This window comes from Lagenorhynchus albirostris, chromosome X, assembly GCF_949774975.1.
Source record: "Lagenorhynchus albirostris chromosome X, mLagAlb1.1, whole genome shotgun sequence".
In the NCBI taxonomy this organism is placed as follows: Eukaryota; Metazoa; Chordata; class Mammalia; order Artiodactyla; family Delphinidae; genus Lagenorhynchus; species Lagenorhynchus albirostris.
The window spans coordinates 132,235,601-132,256,363 of record NC_083116.1 but is presented as its reverse complement, the minus strand read 5'-3'; the positions used below and the strand labels follow the sequence as shown (position 1 = coordinate 132,256,363).

At 62.9% G+C, this 20,763-nt stretch overlaps 1 protein-coding gene and 1 pseudogene across 1 annotated transcript; both read right to left on the bottom strand.

Moving 5' to 3' along the window:
* Positions 1-433: 433 nt before the first annotated feature.
* Positions 434-4,310, bottom strand: LOC132513233 (phosphoethanolamine/phosphocholine phosphatase-like; annotated as a pseudogene).
* A 2,022-nt stretch (positions 4,311-6,332) lies between these two features.
* GTPBP6 (GTP binding protein 6 (putative)) lies at positions 6,333-19,255 on the bottom strand. The gene is made up of 10 exons (XM_060137422.1): positions 18,895-19,255; positions 13,581-13,718; positions 12,955-13,025; positions 12,697-12,827; positions 12,300-12,370; positions 11,001-11,159; positions 9,379-9,587; positions 7,497-7,645; positions 7,026-7,178; positions 6,333-6,729 (listed from the first exon to the last, which is right to left on the bottom strand). Exons 1-10 carry the CDS (start codon positions 19,253-19,255, stop codon positions 6,606-6,608), a joined length of 1,566 nt encoding a protein of 521 aa, XP_059993405.1. The 3' UTR covers positions 6,333-6,605.
* Positions 19,256-20,763: the final 1,508 nt, after the last annotated feature.

Below are 20,763 nucleotides of genomic sequence, written 5' to 3'. Positions count from 1 at the left end.
ACTAGACCCCTGTGCCCCTCCGCTCTCCCATGTCCTCGGTGCTCACGGAGCCTCCACACTAGACCCCTGTGCCCCTCCGCTCTCCCATGTCCTCGGTGCTCACGGAGCCCTCCACACTAGACCCCTGTGCCCCTCCGCTCTCCCATCTCCTCGGTGCTCACGGGGCCCTCCACACTAGACCCCTGTGCCCCTCCGCTCTCCCATCTCCTCGGTGCTCACGGAGCCCTCCACACTAGACCCCTGTGCCCCTCTGCAGAGGTGGGCTGCACCCTGCTCTTCTGCCTGCTGCCTGCTTTGTTGTGTATTCAGTCTTGGTTCCCCAAGCTGGGCACTACTCCAAGAGTGGGGACAAACTCCCTCACTTAAGTGGGGCTCTCTGAGAGCAGAGATCACCTCGCCCTCATCCCTCAGACTGCAGCGTGAGAGATCTCGCTCACCTCTGCCCCTTCACCTCCTTTACAGCTCTGAAACACCAAAAGAGGGAGGTGGGCCTTGGGTTTCCACTGGCTCTGCTTTAAAGCATCATGGCTTTCTGTTCCGTATGGGAGGAGGGGGACTCAGAGGGCCCAGTCAGTGGGGCGACTTTGGTTAAGTCCCTGGTTTCTTGCTGCATAGACGAGGCTGGGGTGCGAGGAGACACCTTCGGGCTCTGTGAGGTCCCTGGCTGGCCAGACCCGAGCCCCGGGACAGTGTGCTACCTCTTTCCACCAACAAGAGGTGACCGTTCCCTCTAGCTTTTTTTCCTGTGGGGATGCCGACAGAGTGGGGGCGGGGAGGGAGGCAAGGAGTGTAGTGTAGGGTCACAGTAGGTAAAGCAAGATCTAGGCCTGGGACCGTCGGCAGGGAGCGCCACCTCTCTCCACCACCTCTCCGCCACCTCTCTCCGGTGCGGGGGAGGTCGCGGGGGGGGGGCATTTCGGGGCCTGGGTCCCCTGGACAGAAGACTGGAGGAGGGAGGCCATGCAGCCCAAGGCAACAGTTACCCGCGACGCGGCGGAACATGTTCCTTCTCTACCCTGACAGGGAACCCCGTCCTCCCAGCTGGGAGAACAAGGTTTTTGGAAACACTGCTGCCTGCTCAGTTATGCGCGCCACCCTGGTGCGGCCAGACTCCGGAATTCGCTTGCAGTGGAACTGGCGGAGGCAGCCGAGCTGGGTTAACTGCACAGATGGGGTCAGCTCCCAACTCCCTCCTCCAGTCCCCAAATGGACCACCCTGGGATTCCGAGAAATCCCGGAGGGACATACCAAAACGAAAGGGAAAAGGAGTAATAAAACTAGCTTTCTCTTTCCCGACCCCCACCGCCCCACCCTCTCCCCGCCCGGGTGCCCCCTGCAGGCCACGTCCTCAGCACCTGTTGCAGGTGTAGGCGCACTTCGGTGGAGGTTTCCCAGGGCACCACCCTGGCGCGGAAGGAGCTGGGCTCGGTCTTCTGCGCCTCCTGCATAAGGCGGTGCATGGGGTAGCGGCGGCGCGGGAAGGCCACGTCGCCGCCTGCCAGCAGCCCCATGGGGCAGAAGTCGTTGGCGCCGTCGCTCACGTAGAAAAGGCGCTCGAAGTGCACGCCGTCGTGTGCCCGCTCGCGCAGGTAGTCGCTGAGCACCTTGTGCTTGCACATGTTGGCGGGGCAGCGAGCGCAGCTGTGCGCGTGGAAGGGCCGCAGCGCCAGCAGCCCCCAAGGGTCGGGCCCCGACGGGTTGCTGAAGATGCGGCGGAACAGGCCGTGGTGGCCGGCGGCGCGCAGCACACTCTCCATGCCAAAGGTGTTGGCCTCTGAGATTAGAATAACCTCAAAGCAGGCGCCCTGCTTGGCCACAAACTGCAGCAGCTCGCCCATGCCGGGCGACAGGGGGATGGCCTCGTAGATGGCGCGCAGGTCCCGCGGCCGCACGCCCTACTCGCCCAGGTACTGGAAGACGCGCTGCATGTACTCCTGTAGAAGCCCTCGCGCTAAGTGGCACGCAGGCTCTCAGGCAGCCGCTTGCCCGCCGCGGCGCGCGCACGACGCAGTCGTCACTGTTTTCGTCCACGATAGTCTCGTCAAAGTTGAAGGTCAGGAGGAAGAGCGGCGCGCCCGGCGCAGCCATCCCGCTGTCCTCTACCAGCTTTGTCCTGAGCGATCTAATCCTTTTGTGGTCACCAAAAATAGTCCTTCAGAGGAAAGGGGGACAGGACCTCTGAGCTTCTCCTGTAGGGTGGGGAGCGGCGGCTGCAGAGGTCTGTCCCGGCTGAGTTTGGAGTGTAAAGAGTGGGGAGAGCGCCTAGCTGAGGTATTTGGGCGCAGGATGGAGCAAGGGGTGCTTACGGGGATTGGAGGGGACGCTGTGTCTTATCCATCCCCGGATTTCTGGGCTCCGGCTCTCACGAGTCCCTCCAGTCCAGAGGGTCCGTGAACGATGTGCATCTGGGCCGTTCCCTCCACTTGCCCCCCATCCCCATGTTATGCATTTTTAACCACAATAAAAAAAATGAATGAAGCACTGATAATCATGTTACAACATGGATAAACATTGAAAACATTCTAAGTCAAAGAAGTCATACTGAAAAGGCCACTCATATCGCAATCATCTTGTGTGCTTTAAATCCATAGCAGTTTTGAAAATGAGGGGATGGGACTTCCCTGGTGGTCCAGTGGTTAAGACTCTGCGCTCCCAATGTAGGGGGCACAGGTTCGATCCTTGGCAGGGGAACTAAAATCCCGCTTGCACAGCATGGCCAAAAAATAAAATAAAATAAACGTCATTGGCCTGGTTTTGGGTCATAGCATCGCCCTTGAACCCATCAGAGCACCCATAAGGTGTACCATGGGATTGGCTAGATGTGGATCATATGCCCATCCTCAAGGTGGGTGGAACGTAGCATCAGCCCTCTGGAACTGTTTGGACTGGAAACAGGTAAGAAGTTCCCAAAGGAAAGCTGAGGTTCTGGACCTTGGCATGAGAACAGATGCTGGCTTGGGGAAAGCGGCAGATTCAATTGCCCAGCAGCATGGTCAGCTCAGTAATTGGCCACAGAGGCTTGACGGGGACCAGACTGGCCTGAGCTGGAGGACCACAGATGCCTGCCTGGGTGGCGAGAGGTCAAGGGCTGTTCTGAGACTTGATGTCCGTTGATGCCCACTCAGATGGGACAAAGGATGCCTGCAGTCCCAGGAGGGCCCCACCAGCCCTCAGGAGGCAGCACCTGGGGGCTGGTAGGTCGCTGCACCAAGTTCTGTATAAATTCATAACATGTCCATGCAGTGACCTCAGCCAGGCCTGTGCTGGACCGGGGCTGCCCAGGCCAAGTGGGGCCAGCACTACTCTTTCCAGTTCAGATGGGAGGAGGAAACCCTGTGGACTTCCGAGGCCCTAACAACCGCTGACTGAGGTTGAGTTGGATTTGAAACAGTCAGTGACTGGAGCAGACATTTCATTCTTCTGCTCTCAGGTTCCAGGACGGGGGGTAGATAACCAGCGGTCCAGGTGAACCCCACTCATGAGTGACCCAGGGCAAGTCCTGTCCATCCTAGAGGACTCAGAGGTGTGGGGTTAGGGGGGTCATGGGCCAGTTATGCTTAACACTGACCCACCAACCCTAACGCCCAAACCTCTACTGTTAACTCCCTAACCCTAACCTCCTAATCTCTAAACCTAAACCCTAATACTCCTAACCCCTAGCCCCTAGGTACTCGACCTTGACCTGTAGACTCCTAACCCTTACCCTGACCTTGACTCAGACCATCTAACCTAACCCTCTAACCCTGACCGTCTAGCCTGCACCTTTTAACCCTAATCCCTCCAACCCTGGCCTCAGCTGAGTGGCTCCATCCAGAGGTGAAGCAGGACCTGTCTTTGGGCCCCACGGCCTCCGCCCTCTCCTCCCCCCAGCAACCAGAAAGCCCTGGGCTGTTGGACTCTCCTGACCAGACGGGCAGCTGCTCCTGGTCTACCTGCGCCCACACCCCCCGCCTCGGGGGCCCTTGGCCTCTGGACTGTCTGACCTTCAGTCCACCTTCAAGAGCCCAGAGGCAAATCCGGGTGAGACGCCTGCTTCCTTGGCACAGGTGGGACCCGGTCCCCATCCTCACGGCCCGGCCAGAAAGCTCTGTGCACACCGTCTCATGAGGCTGCCTCTCCCCAGCCAGCTGGAGGGGTCGGGAGTCAGATGGGGAACCAAAGCGTCCAGGAGGTTGGAGTGCGGAGAGGTGGAGACCGTCTCTGCAGAAGGGTCGTAGGAGGGTCTGGGTACTGGGGGGAGGGGTGGCCTTACACCTGTTTCCACCCTACACGAGCCTGATCCACCCCTCCGGGCCCCCCGAGACCCTTGCCCTCCCCCAGGCCCCGTGAGGCCCCGCCTCGTGCTCCTGCCTGGGGTGCGCTCGCTCAGCTCCCGCGGGGGCGTGTCTGACACCGCAGCACCTCGCCAGCGCCCGAGGCAGCCGCGGGCTGAGCTCGCCTCCTCAGTCCTTGGGGAGGGGGCTTCCGTGGGTGGGGGGGACCCCAGGCAGCAGGTGAGGAGCACCAGGAGAGGGGGCCAGAGGCCAGAACCGACCCCCTACAGCCCTTGCTTGTGTCTTGCCGCCAGGGAGTTGGATGGACCAGACTCGAGCCGGGAGGCTGGACCTGGGAGGAGCTGGGCGGCCAAGCCCAGGGGTCCCTGGCTGACGGAGCCCCTGGGACCACGTGGGCAACCCCAGCCTGACAAACGCGTGGGCTGGACCCGGGGAGCCTGGATGCTCCCCACCCACCAGGGTCTATGCAAAGCCTCCCCTGCCTCAAGGACCCTGTAGGAACGAGACCCGCAGGGGCTGAGCAGAAGGACGGGGACAGGCCAGCAGAACAGCTGTCGTGAGGCCCTGGCTGGCTGACCCCCTGGCCTGGTCCTCCGTCAGAAAGGAGACTCTGCTCCCAGGGGCCACCCTGCAGCCCCTCCTCCTGCACCCCGTGCAAGAGGACCGGATGGGGCTGTGGTCCCGGAGCAGGACCTGGTCCCGCTCTGCACTCGGCCTGCGGGGTCCCTGGAGCCAGCTCCTCTCGGATCGGGGAGACTGTCCTGCACACGTAGGCTCAGGGGCTCGCATCCCGACTGTCCCGTGCCCCACGATAACATGCGGGTGGTCCCCCCCACCCCGGGGTCCCAGGTGGGTCCTGTACACGCTGCCACAGGCGCCCAGATGGCAGCTGCAAACACAGATTAATCGTCCCCATCCTACAGGCAGCAGTCGCACGTGGCCCCCCAGGCAGACGCCAGGACGGGCAGGGCTCGTCCTTCTGGAGGCTCCAGGGAAGACTGTTTCGTCCCCTTCCCAGCTCTGCAGCCACGGATTGCTGGGGTCGGGACCCCTCTCTGCACCTCACAGCAGCATCTCCGCAGAGGCAGTTTCCTCTGAGCCCAAACTCCAGTTCTGTCCTCACACCTGCCCCGACTCTCACTTCTGCCTCCTGTTCACGGGGACCCACGGGGAGGGGGCTTGGTAGGTTCACCGGGGGGCCTCGAGGGCGGGGATTGTCTCTGGAATTAGGACGTGGACGTTGTAGAGGACACGATTCCGCCTGCCACACTGCCCCAGGCGGAAACTCCACAGAATGGCAGTTACAGAAGCAGGCGTGGAGGGTCTGGGCGCACCAAGGACCGAGCTGGGGAGCCTGTAGAGCCGCGTGTGCACAACCGAGTCTCAGAAAACAAGGAGAGCTCACACGGACACCCTGCATCCACACGCTTAGGAGAAGCGCAGAGACTTTTTCCAGCTGAGCTGAAAGCCTGCGACAACTCAGGAAACGGTCCTATAATGCTGAATACAGAGGTAAGGAAAAAAAGCCTTTCCTGGTGCCAAAAGGGCAAGGGAGCGCCCTTCTCATTCGCTTTCCCTTTAGAAAATCTGCAGCATAGTGTCCCGTCTCCCTGAGATGTGTGTGACTCTCTTTAAGCTGGACCCCCGGCCTGTTTGCATCCCAGGAACGTCTGTCTGGGGGCCCTGGAGCCTCTGCAAAGTGAACATCGGGAAGGGGGTCCTGCCTAACCCTGAGGGAGTTTGGCCCCAGGATGTGATTCCCTGCTTGTCGACAAGATGCCCAAAGTTGTAGTTTTTCCTTTGGGTAAAGACAACTAACGGGTGTGTGATGGGTGGTCCCGGCCGCCTGGCCCAGTACACGGGGAGATTCTTCCTGCTTGCTGGGCTGTCGGGAGACATTTTAATTACACCCCTGACGCTACCGTGGGGAAGGGCGAGGACTGGCAGCCGTGAACACGTGGACGCAGAGCGGACGGAGAAGCCGGACCTGCCTCCTTCACGGCCAGCGTTCGCAGGGCTTCTGCCGGGCGGCCGGCACGTAAGAACCGGAAAGGCTGGTTCACGAACACACGCAAAGCTTTTACTGTCTCACGGCTCAAGCACCCTGGACGGGACGTCAGCTCTCCAGACGCCCGACGGTCAACAGGAACCACTCGGAGCGCCACCATCGACGCCAGCTCCCAGCCCCACCGGCCCTCCCGCCAGGCTCACGGGGGTGTAGGGCCCACACAGGGAGCCCGCTTCTCTCTGAGGCGGGAACGTTGCAGCCCCCCGGCCCCCGGGGAGCCCCCCCCCAATCCTCGGGGAGCATCCCCACCCTTGGGCTTCCTTTCAACCTGGAAAGAGCTTCCTGAACCTGCCGTAAGCTGAGTCGCTTATGATGACCTTGACATCGGCCACCCCGGCCTCAGGCCTCACGTCCACCGCCTGCACCGTGGCCTCCTGATGCAGCCAGCTGGGAGGAAGACGCGTTTGGTGGTAACGGGCGGCCCCGACAGAGCCCCTAAGTCCCCAGCGAGGCGTCCCGCTTCTCGGCGGGTGGCATCGCCCACGGCCCCGGCCTGCGGGTAAGCGGCCGGGCACCTGCTCACCGCCTGAGCAGCCAGACCGGCTGCGGGGGATGCGGCTGCCCCCGCGTCGCACCCGGACCCCACCTGGCGCCGCCTTCCCCGCCCAGGCCCAGGGCCCCGCCCCGCGCAGCGACTGGTGGGACCCCCGTACCCCACCCCCCGCCGGGCCGGCCCGACGCACCTCAGCTGCGGCCCCGCCAGCCCCACTCGCAGCGTGAGGACCCGTCTGCCCGTGGCTTTCAGAACTGCTTCCTCCAGCCTGGCTTTCAGCTCTTCCAGCCCGAGCCCCAGGAGCGCTGACACGGCCACCGCGCCGGGTTCGGCGGGTATGTACCTGTAGGGGCGGCCGACGGCTCAGCGAGGGGGGCCGGAGCGGGGACCCCGCCCGCAGGCCCAGCCGTGACGGGCTCAGATTGTGCCGGGCGAGGACGCGGCCCCGCCGGAAGGTGAGAGGAAGGACGTGCGTGGGTCTGGGGTGCGATCCGGGCCCGCGGGGTGGCGGGTCCAAGCGCGCCGCTCGAGCGGCAGCAGGCGTGTCAGGGCACGCCTGAAACCAGGAGCGGGGAGGCGGCCGCCCCGCCGGCGGGAGACCCGCGTGCGCCCTGGTCGCCAGCGCGAGGGGTCCGGCGGCGGTGGGGCGGCAGGCGCTCACCCGGGCACCAGGTCCACCTTGTTGGGCACTTCCACCATGCAGTCCAGCAGCGGGCGCGGCAGCTGCAGGGTCCGCAGGGCCGACAGGACGCTGGCCTTCTGCAGCTCTGTCTCGGGGTGGCTCACGTCTCGCACGTGGACGATCAGATCCTGAGGACCAGAGGGGCTGGGCAGTCGGAGAGCTCGGGGCCAGCGGCGCCTGGCCCCGCTCGGGAGGACCCGCCAGGTCCACGATGGGGGCTGCGCACCGCTCTCCGTGGGAGGTGGGTGCGGCCGCCCCACGGAGGCTTGTGCCCCAAGGGGGCAGGTGGGACCTGAGGCCACAGAGCCGCTCTGCCGTGCACGGAGCCCCCCAGTGCCCCTCGTTCCGGGCCAGGCTGCCGCTCCAGGTGCACCCGGACTGAGGGGCCGCCTCGTGTCCCCGCCCCGCAGGTGCTGGCCCTACGCCTGCGTGCGGCCACTTGCCCCGTCACCAACCCCCCACCCGGCGGGTGCTGTGCTCGAGGCTCCGGGCCGCTCCACTGTTCTGTGAAACCAAGCTCACGTTCTAAAAAGGCTTCCACCCCTATTCCACACGTTTTACAGGCAGGTACCTTATGCAAAATTCAGAAGAGACAGAAAAGGAGAAAGAGCAGCTGAGGGTAGTAATTCTGCCACAGGAAGGACGTGCTCTTCACGATTTGGGGGGTTCGCTTCTGGGTTGTCTCTTTTTTTGGATGAACTTAAATTTTCTTTTAATCAGCGTTTCAGTTCAGTTCTAGATTTTCAGACACTTTTGAGGACGGTGCTGGCAGCTGCACGTGGCCCTCAGGCTCAGCTGCTGTGACCTCGAAGGTGCTGGGGCATCTGTCACCCGGAGGGCCCCGCAGCCCCTGCACCCTGAGTAAATGCCAGGGTTCACTGGCTCGGGGCCCCAGTGCAGCCAAAAGGTGCAGAGAACCCCTTCTTCATTAGCATTGCCTTCACAGCACTTACACTCGTACAGAGCACAGCTCGCTGAGGGCCAGGGATGGGGGGGATCCAGTCATCGTGAAGTTTTGTGTAATGTGACCCTGCCCCGGGATGCTGTGATGAGGGGACCCTGCCCCGTGATGCTGTGATGAGGGGACCCTGCCCCGTGATGTTGGGATGAGGGGACCAAGGCCTGTGAAGCTGTGATTAGGGGACCCAGGCCCGTGACGCAGTGATGAGGGGACCCTGCCCCGGGATGTTGTGATGAGGGGACCCAGGCCCGTGATGCTGTGATGAGGGGACCCTGCCCCGTGATGCTGTGATGAGGGGACCCTGTCCCGTGATGCTGTGATGAGGGGACCCTGTCCCGTGATGCTGTGATGAGGGGACCCTGCCCCGTGATGCTGTGATGAGGGGACCCAGGCCCGTGATGCTGTGATGAGGGGACCCTGCCCCGTGATGCTGTGATGAGGGGACCCTGTCCAGTGATGCTGTGATGTGGGGACCCTGCCCCGTGATGCTGCGATGAGGGGACCCTGCCCTGGGATGCTGTGATGAGGGGACCCTGTCCCGTGATACTGTGATGAGGGGACCCTGCCCCGTGATGCTGTGATGAGGGGACCCTGTCCCGTGATGCTGCGATAAGGGGACCCTGCCCCGGGATGCTGTGATGAGGGGACCCTGCCCCGTGATGCTGTGATGAGGGGACCCAGGCCCGTGATGCTGTGATGAGGGGACCCTGCCCCGTGATGCTGCGGTAAGGGGACCCTGCCCTGGGATGCTGTGATGAGGGGACCCTGTCCCGTGATGCTGTGATGAGTGGACCCAGGCTCGTGATGTTGTGATGAGGGGACCCAGGCCCGTGATGTTGGGATGAGGGGACCTGCCTCCTGTTGGTGGGTATTTGAGGCGACCTGGCCCTCCACACTCACCGAATGGCCCACGTCCTCCAGGGTGGCCGAGAAGGACTCGACCAGGCTGTGGGGCAGCTGGGAGAGGAAGCCAATGGTGTCCATGTAGATGACAGTCAGCCGGGAGGGCAGCCACCCCGCGTGGGCTGTGACGTCCAGCGTGGCAAACAGCTGGTCCCGGGGCTGGATGGCGGCGTCCCCTGTCAGGGCCTTGATCAACGTGGTCTTTCCTGCACGTCGGGCAAAAGGGGACCATGCGTCTCAGACCCCTCCGGTCCCCCACCGACCACTGTGGACCTCGGGGCTGCCCCACACTGATCACAGGGCGCTGGAGGATGGGCAGGGGCAGGAGGTCTGTGCGCTCGGAACTCTCCGCAGGACCCATGGGACGCTGTGCGGGCTGTGCAACGACTCAGCTGCCACTGTCTAGCCTTCAGGGTAAAGTGGACCAGGGCCAGGGCAAGAGTGCTGGTGTAGACGGGAGACGGCGTAGACAAAGACAGTGGTGACGTGCATGTGAGGTGGGCAGGCGTCCAAACAGGCGGAGGGATGGTCCCGTGGAGTAACCGAGCTGTGGTGTGGTGTCCGTGTAGACGAGGGAATGGTGGAGTAGGGGGGTGCAGTGTGTGCAGAGAGGTAGTGAGGGTGTAGACAGTGCTGTGTGTACCTGAGGGGGTCCTAGAACACCCTCCTCCACAGCCTTTCCTGACAACGTGGACACTTTCTCCACCGAGCCCAGGTTCAGGGGCAGCAGCAGTAACCGTCCAGCCCAGGGACACCCCTGGCTACGCCTGTAAGTCCCGCCGATGGCCCACCAGGAGGTGGTGAGGGGTCCTGCCGTCGAGTAACTGGATGGCGGGGCTCGGCCTGGACGCCCCTGCTCAGTGCAGGACCCTGAACTCCCGGTCAGTGAGAGTCGGGATCAAGCCAACACTCACTGGATCCTGTGACAGTTAGCGGAGGACACGGCACCCTCTGGGGATGCAGCCAGGAGGGGCAGTTGGGATTTCCTGACACGGGTGATCTTACCTGTAGACATTTACGACTTTTCAAGCCTGGACACCCACCCCACAGCTTCCTGTGCACGTTTGTGGGACATTCCCTCCCTCCTCTGGACGCAGACCGTGAGCGCCTGATAAAGGGATGGGCCCGTCACGGCGGTGCTTCCCGAGCACGTGGCGGGGCCGGGCCTCAGGGGAGCCCAGCAAGTGTTGTGGACTGAATCCCCACTGTGGAGGGAACTGGGTGCTTTCCACTTATCTCAGGGCACCTGTGACCCTAAAGGACGCCCTACACTCTGTTCCCCACGTGGAGTCCACTTGATGTGCTCGTGCAGACAAAGCTGAGGACAGACTGTGAAGTTTTCCTTGGCAACATCTGAACCACTCTGATCCCTGCAAGACCCTGTCCACTCTCAACGGATTTAAAACTGTCACTACTTCCTCGTTCTCAGAGTCTGGAGGACATCCACTAAGAGGGGCGTCAGCCCACGGCAGTCACATGGGGGGCCGCCCCGGGACGGGGCCCGAGTGCAGCCCTTCTCACTGCGGGCTAGCCCTCCATGAATACTCAGTCTTGCTGGGTTGGCAAGTGGGTCCCCCTAGCGTACACCTGCCCGGCCCCGGGGAGGGCCCACTTCTCACCGCAGTTCGTGTATCCAACCACGGAGACCACAGGGAACTCCCGCCGCCTCCGCTGCTGCCCCAGGAGAAGCCTCTTCCGGCGGAGTCTGTCCAGGGCCTTTCGAATCTTCGCTTCCTTATCTTTCAGGAGGCGCTCTTGCACCTGCATGAAGGACTCTCCTAGAAGCACCGAGATGGTGAGTCAGGAGCAGACACAAAAGGGGCAAGAGCCACGGGGTGCCTGCGGGGGACGCGGACAGGCTCACGCGTGGGGCTGCAGGGACCCCCTCCCCCACCCAGCCTGCTCCCCTGTACACTTGGCCCCAACACCTTCTGTTCTGAGACAGCTCTGCCCGGCGCGAGGTGGCCTTGCACTTCTGCCCTCTGAGGTCTCCTGGGCTCCCCTTTACCCAGGAGGAAGAGGCCAAGGGGAGAGCCTCAGAAGGGCCCCCATGATACCCACAGTGGGCTGAGTGGTGCCCCAAAGATGTGTCCACACCCTGACCCCCAGGACCTACAGATGGGGCCTTATTAAGAAACAGGGTCTCTGCAGATGTGATGCAGTGAAGGGTCTGAGATGAGGTCTCCTGGAGGAGGGTGGCCCTACATCCAATGACAAGGTCCTTCTAAGACACAGAAGAGGAGGGACCCAGACACAGAGAAGCCCCGTGAAGATGGCGGCAGAGACGGGAGGGACGCGGCCACAAGCCCAGGGACGCCTGGAGCCCCCAGAAGCTGGAAGAGGCGGGAAGGACCCTCCCCTGGAGCCTCTGGAGGGACCACAGCCCTGGGACACCTTGACCTCAGAACAGGACCTTATTTGGACAAAAGGTCTCTGCAGATGTGATGCAGTGAAGGGTCTGAGCTGAGGTCCTCCTGGAGGAGGGTGGCCCTACATCCAATGACAGGGTCCTTCTAAGACACAGAAGAGGAGAGACACAGACACAGAGGAGAAGCCCCGTGAAGACGGAGGCAGAGATGGGAGGGACGCGGCCACAAGCCCAGGGATGCCCGGAGCCCTCAGAAGCTGGAAGGGGCGGGAAGGACCCTCCCCTGGAGCCTCCAGAAGGAACCAGCCCTTCTAACTCCTTGATCTGGTCTGCAGGATTCGGGGAGGATGAATGTCTGTGGTTTTAAGGCACCGGTTCGTGGTCCCTCGTTACGGCCGCACCAGGGAAACACCTTGATACCCTCCCTTTGACTGTGACCATGGACGAGGCCCCATCAGGACCTCTGAGGAACGTCTTCCCCTTTGTAGGGGTGGTGGCCACGACACGCCCCCCTTCTGAGCTCGCGGTGACAAGACGTCAGACACGGTACCTGACCCCATGATGTGGCGAGAGTCCCGTCCTCGTCCACCCAGGTGGGCAACGTTGTTTTTCAGGTGGGACCTGGCGTGGAAATGGGTCGGCTCAGGAGATGGAAGCATGTGCCCGTGGGAGGCTGGGACAGAGCCCTGGGTGGGGAGTGGGCATCTGGACAGGAAGAACAGGCTCGCTGGGGGCCTCCCCGCCGTGTGGGCCTTCACGGGAGGGGACAGAGGGTCCCTTGCTGGGTGGCTCTCCAGTGGGCCACGTGCCCTAGTAGGTGGGTTGCTTGGACACGTCCCCACTGGCCACATTCCACCCTCACCACCCTGGCAACAGTCGGGGTATAGAAAAGCAAGAAGGGGTCCAAGGAGGGTTCCATCTGCCCCGAGCCCGGGCTCTGGAGGTACCTGAGCAGGGGGAGCTCGGCCAGCGCCACCTGTAGCCGGGCCTCCTTGGTGCGGGCGTTGCAGCGGAAAATATGAAGAACCACCGTGAATCGGTCGAACACCTGCACACCCCAGGCGGCTTCCAGTTCTTTCTAGAAGATGGAGCGCGAGGGAGGGGACCTGTGGTGACCCCAGGCCCGTGGAGACCTGTGTTCTCACGGGGACACTAACCCACTCGCTCAGCCGCCGTGGGCGGGAAACAGCGAGCTTCTGAGGTACCTTGGTGGGTGCAGCCATCCTCTCCACATTCAGGAAGACGGCGGTGATTTCCGGGGACCCTCTGATTTTCTCTAGGAAAAGAGGTTGGCCTCTCAGAGGTCTGCACGCCCATGGTGTCTGTCTGGGGACCCTGCACTTTGGCCGTGTTCGCCGGACACCCCGAGTCTCTGAGCACAGTATTTGTCAAGTGTGGGTCGGGAAGGACCGGACCGGGTCCATCTTCAGGGGAGTAGATCTCACACACATGGGGGGTCCCGTGACCCCGTGGGGACTGAGTGCCCGTTAGACACAGATGGGCGGTGAGCGCCCCCCCTTGGCATGTCTCCCGCTCTGAGCTGTGAGCTAGACATGGCTTTGGGACGGGGACGTTGCGGTCCATGGAGGGCAGGGGTCACACGCAGGATCCCCTCCGCAGGGCACTGGGGAGGGGGGTGGGCTGGGCTGGGGCGCAGGGCTGGCGTGCGCCCGACTCTCAAAGGTCCCGCCTGTGTCCTGGGGCCTCGTTTGAATTCTGACACCGGCGTGGTGGCTTTTGCCATCTGATCCAAGTTCCTGTGAGGCCCAGAGGGACGGCCATGATTGCTTTGTTTCTGGGAGGGTGACGGGGACACGTGTGCTGGACTCACCTGTCAGGCGCTCCAAGGTCCCTCTGCCGAAGACGAGCTTCCTGTCTGGCGTTTTGGTGGGCACCACCACCGTGTCCACCACCGACCAGCCATCCAGCGTGTGCACCAGCGCCTGTGCCTCCACCACCTGCCACTCAGCTTTGGGGAGAGACAGGCCAGTGTGAGGGTCATTTACGGCTGGGTCAGCCCCGGGCCGTGTCCAGCCCTGCCCAGGGACCTGGGCCACGTGCCCCAGGCTGGGACGGCTTCCTGCTTCCTGCCTACACAACGGTCCCGAGAAAGCGACCCAATCAGCGTTTGCTCGAAATGCAGCTCTGTTCTTCTGGGTAGATGATCAGGAGGGGTGGACACAGGACCGGGAAGGGGAGCAGGGCCCTGAGCCGAGCAGGGACGCGGGGATGCCCCCACGCCCCGTGTTGGAATCTGGGACGTCTGCCCCGTGGGGACTCATGGTCCCTTGTGACCCACTGGACAGCATCCCCTGTGAGGCTCCCAAGGGCCCATAAAACCTGCCGCCCTGCCTGCGGGGTGGGGCCCTTGCCGAGCCTGGCCCAAGAAAGGCAGCGCCCACCCAGGGCCCCGGCCGTGAACGGTGAGGGCGTGTGTGTGTGTGTGTGTGTGTGTGTGTGTGTCTGTGTCTGTGTCGGGAGAGGCAGGGCCCAGCCAGGGCAGGAGCCCAGGACACCGAGGGCACAGGCCGTGGATGGAGGGCTGTCGGGGGCCGCCCCGCCCTAGGCTCTCCTCCTGACGGTCCTTCCCGAGCAGGAAGGGGGCATGGGATAGCCGAGACTCTCCCCTGAGGGACAGCAGGCAGATGGGCAGTGATGCCAACGTGTCCCGGGGCTGGGCCGGACAGGGTGGACGGGGCTGACTCAGGTCTGGAGGGGCGGTGGCCTGGAGGACAGCTCTGCGGGGCCCCGGGCGTGTTCTGTGAGATGTGGAGCGTGTACCCCAAGCCCCATGGGAGGCTGGCCCCCCATCCCGCGCCTGTGCCCCCGCCCCCTGGGAGGCCACCCTTGCACAGAATCTCAGAGCCGTGGCCCCTCTGTGGCACCGCTGCTTCGCTGTCCCCACTCCCCGGACACCTGGGTGCTGCTGTCTCTGGGGTCACCTGACCCTCCTCAGGGCACAGCCAGGACACAGGCCAGAGGCTGGGGAGTAGGGGCCAGGCAGGGTCTGAGGCCACAGATCAGGGTCCCTCCCTTCTCTGGACCGTGGCCCTCATCCTCTGGGCTGTGCGGGGGCCCCATCTTCTGGGACATGGGGGGCGGGGTCCCCCATTCTCTAGGCCAAGGGGAGGTGGTCTTCTTGGGTGTGACGCCCCATGGGCCCGCCAGCTTGTCCCACCTCCTGCACCTGCTGGTCGCTCAGGTCAGCAGGTGCTTGGTCACGCCTGACCTCGTCCTTCAACTCCAGGTCTGACCCAGCAGTAAGCCCTGCAGGTGCTGTCTCTCCTGATCGCAGGGGCCACAGCGCCAGCTCCGTGGTAGAGCCTGCGCGGGCGCCAGTGGCCTCCCTCCTGCTGCGCTGCACAGCTGCCTGCCTGGGGGTCTGGCACCCCGCAAGCCCACCCTGAAGGCCAGGGTTAGCATTCGGTGGGGACGGAAACGGAGAAGCACTAGTGCGGGTCACAGCCCAGGGGCACAGGCACCATAAGAGACCGAACCCTGATCCCAGGACCACAGAAGGCTTCCCCTCCCCCACACGTCAGCCCCTCACCACTAAGGTCTATTTACAGCGGTTCCTTTCACCTTGTGCATCACGTCTAGCTATCAAAAAAAAATTACCAGGCGCACCAAAAGGCAATCCGAAGAGACAGAGCGAGCATCAGAACCAGACGTGGCAGGGGTGTTGGAATTCCTGAACCAGGAATTTAAAACAACTATGATTAACATGCCAAGAGCTCTAATGGATTTAGTAGACAGCATGCAAGAACGGACAGGCAAGGCAAGCAGAGAGATGGAAATCCCAAGAAAGAACCAAAAAGAACTGCTAGAGATCACAAGCGCTCTGGCAGAAATGACGAGCGCCTCACGTGGGCCTGCTGGTAGACTGGACTTGGCAGAGAAAGGACCCTGGAGTTCAAGCATATGACAACATGGAAAATTAAAAATGTCTGCTCTGCAAATGACGTCATCAGCGGACTGAGAAGTTAAGCCACAGACCTGGGAGAAAATATGTGCAAAAAACACATCCATAAGCGCTGGTATCCAAAATATAAAAACAATTCTTAAAGTTCAGCAATAAGAAAACAACCTACTAAAAAATGGGCCAGACACCATAACAGACACCTCACCAAAAAGATATACAGATGGCAAATGAACATAGGACAAGATGGTCCACATCCTCTGCCATCAGGGAAATGCAAACTAAAACAGCAATGAGACACCACTACACACCTATCAGAAGAGCCAAAATCCACAATCCTGACAACACGAAATGCTGACAAGTGTGTGCAGCACCCCTCCCACTCACTGCTGGGAGGGAAGCAAAATGGTACGGCCTCTTCGGAAGATGCTCTGGCAGCTTCTCATAACGCTAAAGATAGTCTTACCATACAATCCGGCAATCATACTCCTTGGCATCTGCCCAAAGGATGTGAAAACTTACATCCACACAAAAACCTGCACATCGATGTTTATAGCAGCTTTATTCATAATTGTCAAAACGGAAGCAACAAAGGTGTCCTTTAGTACATGACTAGATAAATAAATAAACTGTGGTCCATCCAGACAATAGAGTATTATTCAGCGCTAAGATGAAATGAGCTGTCAGGCCATGAAAACACATGGAGGAACCTTAAATGCATATGACTAAGTGAAAGAAGCCAGTGAGAAAAGGCTACAGACTGTGTGGTTCCAAGTCTATGACACTCTGGAAAAGGCACAACAATGGAGACAGTAAAAGGCCCAGTGTTTGTCAGGGGTTTAAGACGGGGAGGGAGGGATGAATGCGTGGGCACAGAGGATTTTTAGGGCAGTGAAACTACTCTGTATGATGCTATAATGGTGGATACACATCATCATACATTTGCCCAAACCCACAGAATGTACAAGACCAGGAGTGAACCCTAATTAACGTAAACCGTGGACTTGGGGTGACGATGTTATGGCTCGTCAGTTATAACAAATTCACCGTCTGGTGGGGATGCTGAAAACGGCAGAGGCCACCCGTTGGTGAGGGCAGCGAGTATATGTGAAAAGTCTCCCTACGTTCCCCCCAATTTTGCTGTGAAACTAAATTCACCCTAAAAACAAGTTTTTAAGAAAAAAAAGGAACGAGCGCTGACACAGGCTACAACATATGTACGCCTCAGAAACATGGTGCTCAGTGAGAAGCCAGACACGGAGGGCCACCTGTCACGCACAGGAAATGTCCAGGACGGGCAAGTCCACGGGGACAGAAGGCCGACTCCTGCTTGCCGGGGGTTGGGTGGGGGAGAAGCAAGGGGGAGGCCTACCACTGGGGGTACAGGGTCTCCTCCGGGGGTGAGAATGTTGTGGAACCAGACAGAGGTGGTGGCTGCACAAGACCGTGAACGCCCCAGCTGCCCGGGCGCCGCCCCCCACGGCGCCGCCCCCCACGGCACCGCCCCCCACGGCGCCGCCCCCCACGGCGCCGCCCTCCACGGCGCTGCCCGAGCGCTGCCCTCCACGGCGCCGCCCTCCACGGCGCCGCCCCCCACGGCACCGCCCCCCACGGCGCCGCCCCCCACGGCGCCGCCCCCCACGGCGCCGCCCCCCACGGCGCTGCCCGAGCGCTGCCCTCCACGGCGCCGCCCTCCACAGCGCCGCCCCCCACGGCACCGCCCTCCACGGCGCCGCCCCCCACGGCGCCGCCCCCCACGGCGCCGCCCTCCACAGCGCTGCCCGAGCGCTGCCCTCCACGGCGCTGCCCCCCACGGCGCCGCCCTCCACGGCGCCGCCCTCCACAGCGCTGCCCGAGCGCTGCCCTCCACGGCGCTGCCCTCCACGGCGCCGCCCCCCACGGCGCCGCCCCCCACGGCGCCGCCCTCCACAGCGCCGCCCTCCACAGCACCGCCCTCCACAGCGCTGCCCGAGCGCTGCCCCCCACGGCGCCGCCCCCCACGGCGCCGCCCTCCACGGCGCCGCCCTCCACGGCGCCGCCCTCCACAGCGCTGCCCGAGCGCTGCCCTCCACGGCGCTGCCCTCCACGGCACCGCCCTCCACGGCGCCGCCCTCCACGGCGCCGCCCTCCACGGCGCCACCCTCCACAGCGCCGCCCTCCACAGCGCTTGATCTCGTGCTCTGCTAAGTGTATCTCAATAAAGGTCTAAGAGGAGTAAAGGAATAAGGAGAACGCCACCCCCAACCCGCAATCGCGTCACTGCTCCGCTCAACCCAGAGTACCTGCGATGACCTGACTCCTTGCATGGCTGCACCACTGCAGTGACTTGGCTCTGACAGCCCCTAAACAGCCGAGGGGCAGTGGTCCCAGGAGGGCCCAGGACGTGCTCCCTCAGGAGCCCTAACCCTGGACACTGTCCCTATTCATCCGTGGGGTCCGTCTCCCCAGGCCATCCAGGACCACCCTGGTGAGACGGCCGCGTCCCCGCCCCCGTCCGTCCGCCTTCCTGCTGGGTTCTGAACACAGCACTCAGGTCAGGCGGCGGGCTCCTGCCCGGCGTGTCTGCTGTCCTCCCAGCACGACCGGGGCGGGTACAGTGGGGTTGCTGATGCCCGAGGACCATGGAGGCAGGTCCCAGGCGTCTCAGGGGCTCAGCCGGGTTCACGGTTTCTGCTACAAAGGGCGTGTGGACACGCTTGTGCACAACCTTCGGGCGTAGTACTCAGCGTTACACAGTGAAAGCGGGTCAAGGGCTTAAAGCTGAGCGACACACCCCGTGCAAACCGGCGTTAGTTGTTGGATTCTCTTCCTTTACAGATGGGGAGGCTGCGCGGGGCAGAAGGGCCGAGCGACAACCTGGGGCGCGTCCGAAAGGGGAAGGGGCCCCGGACCCGCTATGTGCACGCGGGAAGGCGCCCCAGCCCAGAATTAGGATTTCCAGGCCCGCTGCAGGGGTGCGGCTGCCGGGAGCGGGTCGGGTGGAGGCAGTCCAGCTCTCGGAGTCCCGCTCCCAGAAGCCACGCCATAAGGGCTCCAGCCCTCAGAGCCACGCCCCCCAAAACCACGCCCCTTCGGCCCGCCCATTCAGAAGCCCCGCCCTTCGGCAGCTCAGCCCAGAGCGCCAGAACTCGAAACCCGCCCCCGGCGTCCCCGCCCTTTAAGTTCCGGGACTCGGCGCTCTTCACGGCTCTCCCCCCCATCAGTCCGCGGCCACGGTCACGGTCACCTCGGGTCCCCGGCGGCTTCCCGGGCCCCCACTTGACGTCAGGGTGAACCAAGCACACGCGCTGGGTCCCCGCCGGCAGCAAAGGGTCCCTCCTCAGCAGCTCCTCCTCCTCTTCCTCCTCCTCCGCAGCTTCTGGTTCCTCCTCACCCTCCTTTCCTCCAGTCCGACTTCTCCGGCCATCTGCACGTGGTCCCCGCCCCCCACCCCCTCGCCCCTCCGGACACCCCAGGCCCCCTCGGAAGGCGGCGAGCGCGCGCTCGGGGCAGGGCGACAGCGGCGGCGCGGCCCTCGGAGCCCCGCAGCCGCGAGCCACGCGAAAGAGCCAGGACCCCGGGCGGACGGCGGCTCGCACGGCCCACATACCGCAAGCGCTCCTACGCAACAGGGCGGGGCCTCAGGGGCGTGCTCCCGTGCAGGCTGCCCATTGGCCGTCCGGGTCACGTGCTCGCCGCCGCCTGATTGGTGCGCGCGGTCCGGGCCGGGAGGCCGGTCTGGGACACCGCAGCCTGGGCACACGCTTCTCTCTGCTGCGGATGCTCTCGGCGGCTTCCCAAGGCACGTAGTGCCGGAGCAGGGCCAGACCGGGCACCCAACCCAGTGGGCGCTCCCCCACGCTCGCCACCTCCCCGCACCCCGGTCAGGCCTCTGCGCAGGGTCGGGGTGCGGTCCTGGGGATCAGTCCCGTCCTCCGGAACCCCGAACTCTGCCTTGGTGGATCCGAGTGTGGCTCCAGGGGTCCCAGACCCTGCCTTGGTGGAGGTCCGAGGGCGGCCCCCGGAGCCCCAAACGCTGCCTTAATGGTCCGAGTGCAGCCCTGGGGTCCCAGGTCCTGCCTTAGGGCTCTTAGTGTGTCACAGGAGTCCCAGATCCTGCCTTGGGGGTTCAAGTGCATTTCTGAGTGTCCCAGGCCCTGCCCTAGGCGTACAAATGCGGACCCGGGTCCTAGACCCTGCCTTAGGGGGAGTCTGAGTGCAGCCCTGAGGGCCCAGAACTCTGCCTTAGGGGTCCCGGTTCAGCCTGGGTTTCAGACCATGCCTTGGGGAGGGGTCCCGGATCCTACCTTAGGTGTCCGGGTGCGGCCCCGGCGGTCCTAGACCCTGCCTTGGGGATCCAGTCCCATCCCTGGAGGTCCCAGACTTTACCTTGGGGTCTGGAGTCTGGACTAGACGGGTATTGCAAACACTGCTTGGGGGTTTCAAATCCAAGTCCGGGGATCTGAAGTCTATGGTGGTAGCTTGACTGTGGCCCTGGGGGTCCAGGCAAGTCGCGGTGGATCCTAAACTCTGCCTTGGGGCTGTGTGTCTGGCCCAGAGGTCACAAACTTGGGCTTGGAGTCTCCTGTCTGGCCCTGGCAGGATGAACTCCGTGTTGGTAGCCCGAGTGTGGGAATGCAGCCCTGGGCCCCAAGACCCTGCCTTGCCGGCAGGGGTGGGGTGTCCTAGTGGGACTCCAGGGGTCATGAACCCTGCTTTGGGGATCCCATCCTATCCCTGGAGGTCTCGAACCCTGTCTTGGGGGTTCCACTCGATCCTTGGGGATCCCAGACCCTGCTTTACGGGATCTGAGTGCAGCCCTGGGACTCCTCAGCCTTGCCTTGCAGGCCCAAGTCTGTGACAGTGCATTCCCAGCCTCTACTTTGGGGGGGTTGAAGTGCCGCCCTTTGGGTCCCAGACCCTGCCATGGGAGTCCAAGCCCATCCCCAGGGGCCCCTGACTTTGCCATGAGTGTCCGATGCTGTCCTCCTGCAGGAGTCCCAAATGCTGGTCGCGGCTTCCCAATAGGACAAGGGGGTGTTCCAAAGTCTGCGATGGTAGCCTGAGTGCAGCCTTGAGGGTGTGAGTCATGCTAGCGGTCTCAGGCCCTGCCCTG

What these genes read in the sequence shown, in the direction of transcription:
- GTPBP6 (XM_060137422.1), bottom strand. Translation starts at nt 19,255, where the DNA reads ATGTGGGCCGTGCGAGCCGCCGTCCGCCCGGGGTCCTGGCTCTTTCGC. An exon ending in GGATGGCTGCACCCACCAAG is followed by an intron (nt 12,828 to 12,954) that starts GTACCTCAGAAG and finishes TCCATCTTCTAG; the next exon opens with AAAGAACTGGAAGCCGCCTG. An exon ending in TCGCCACATCATGGGGTCAG is followed by an intron (nt 11,160 to 12,299) that starts GTACCGTGTCTG and finishes CGGTGCTTCTAG; the next exon opens with GAGAGTCCTTCATGCAGGTG.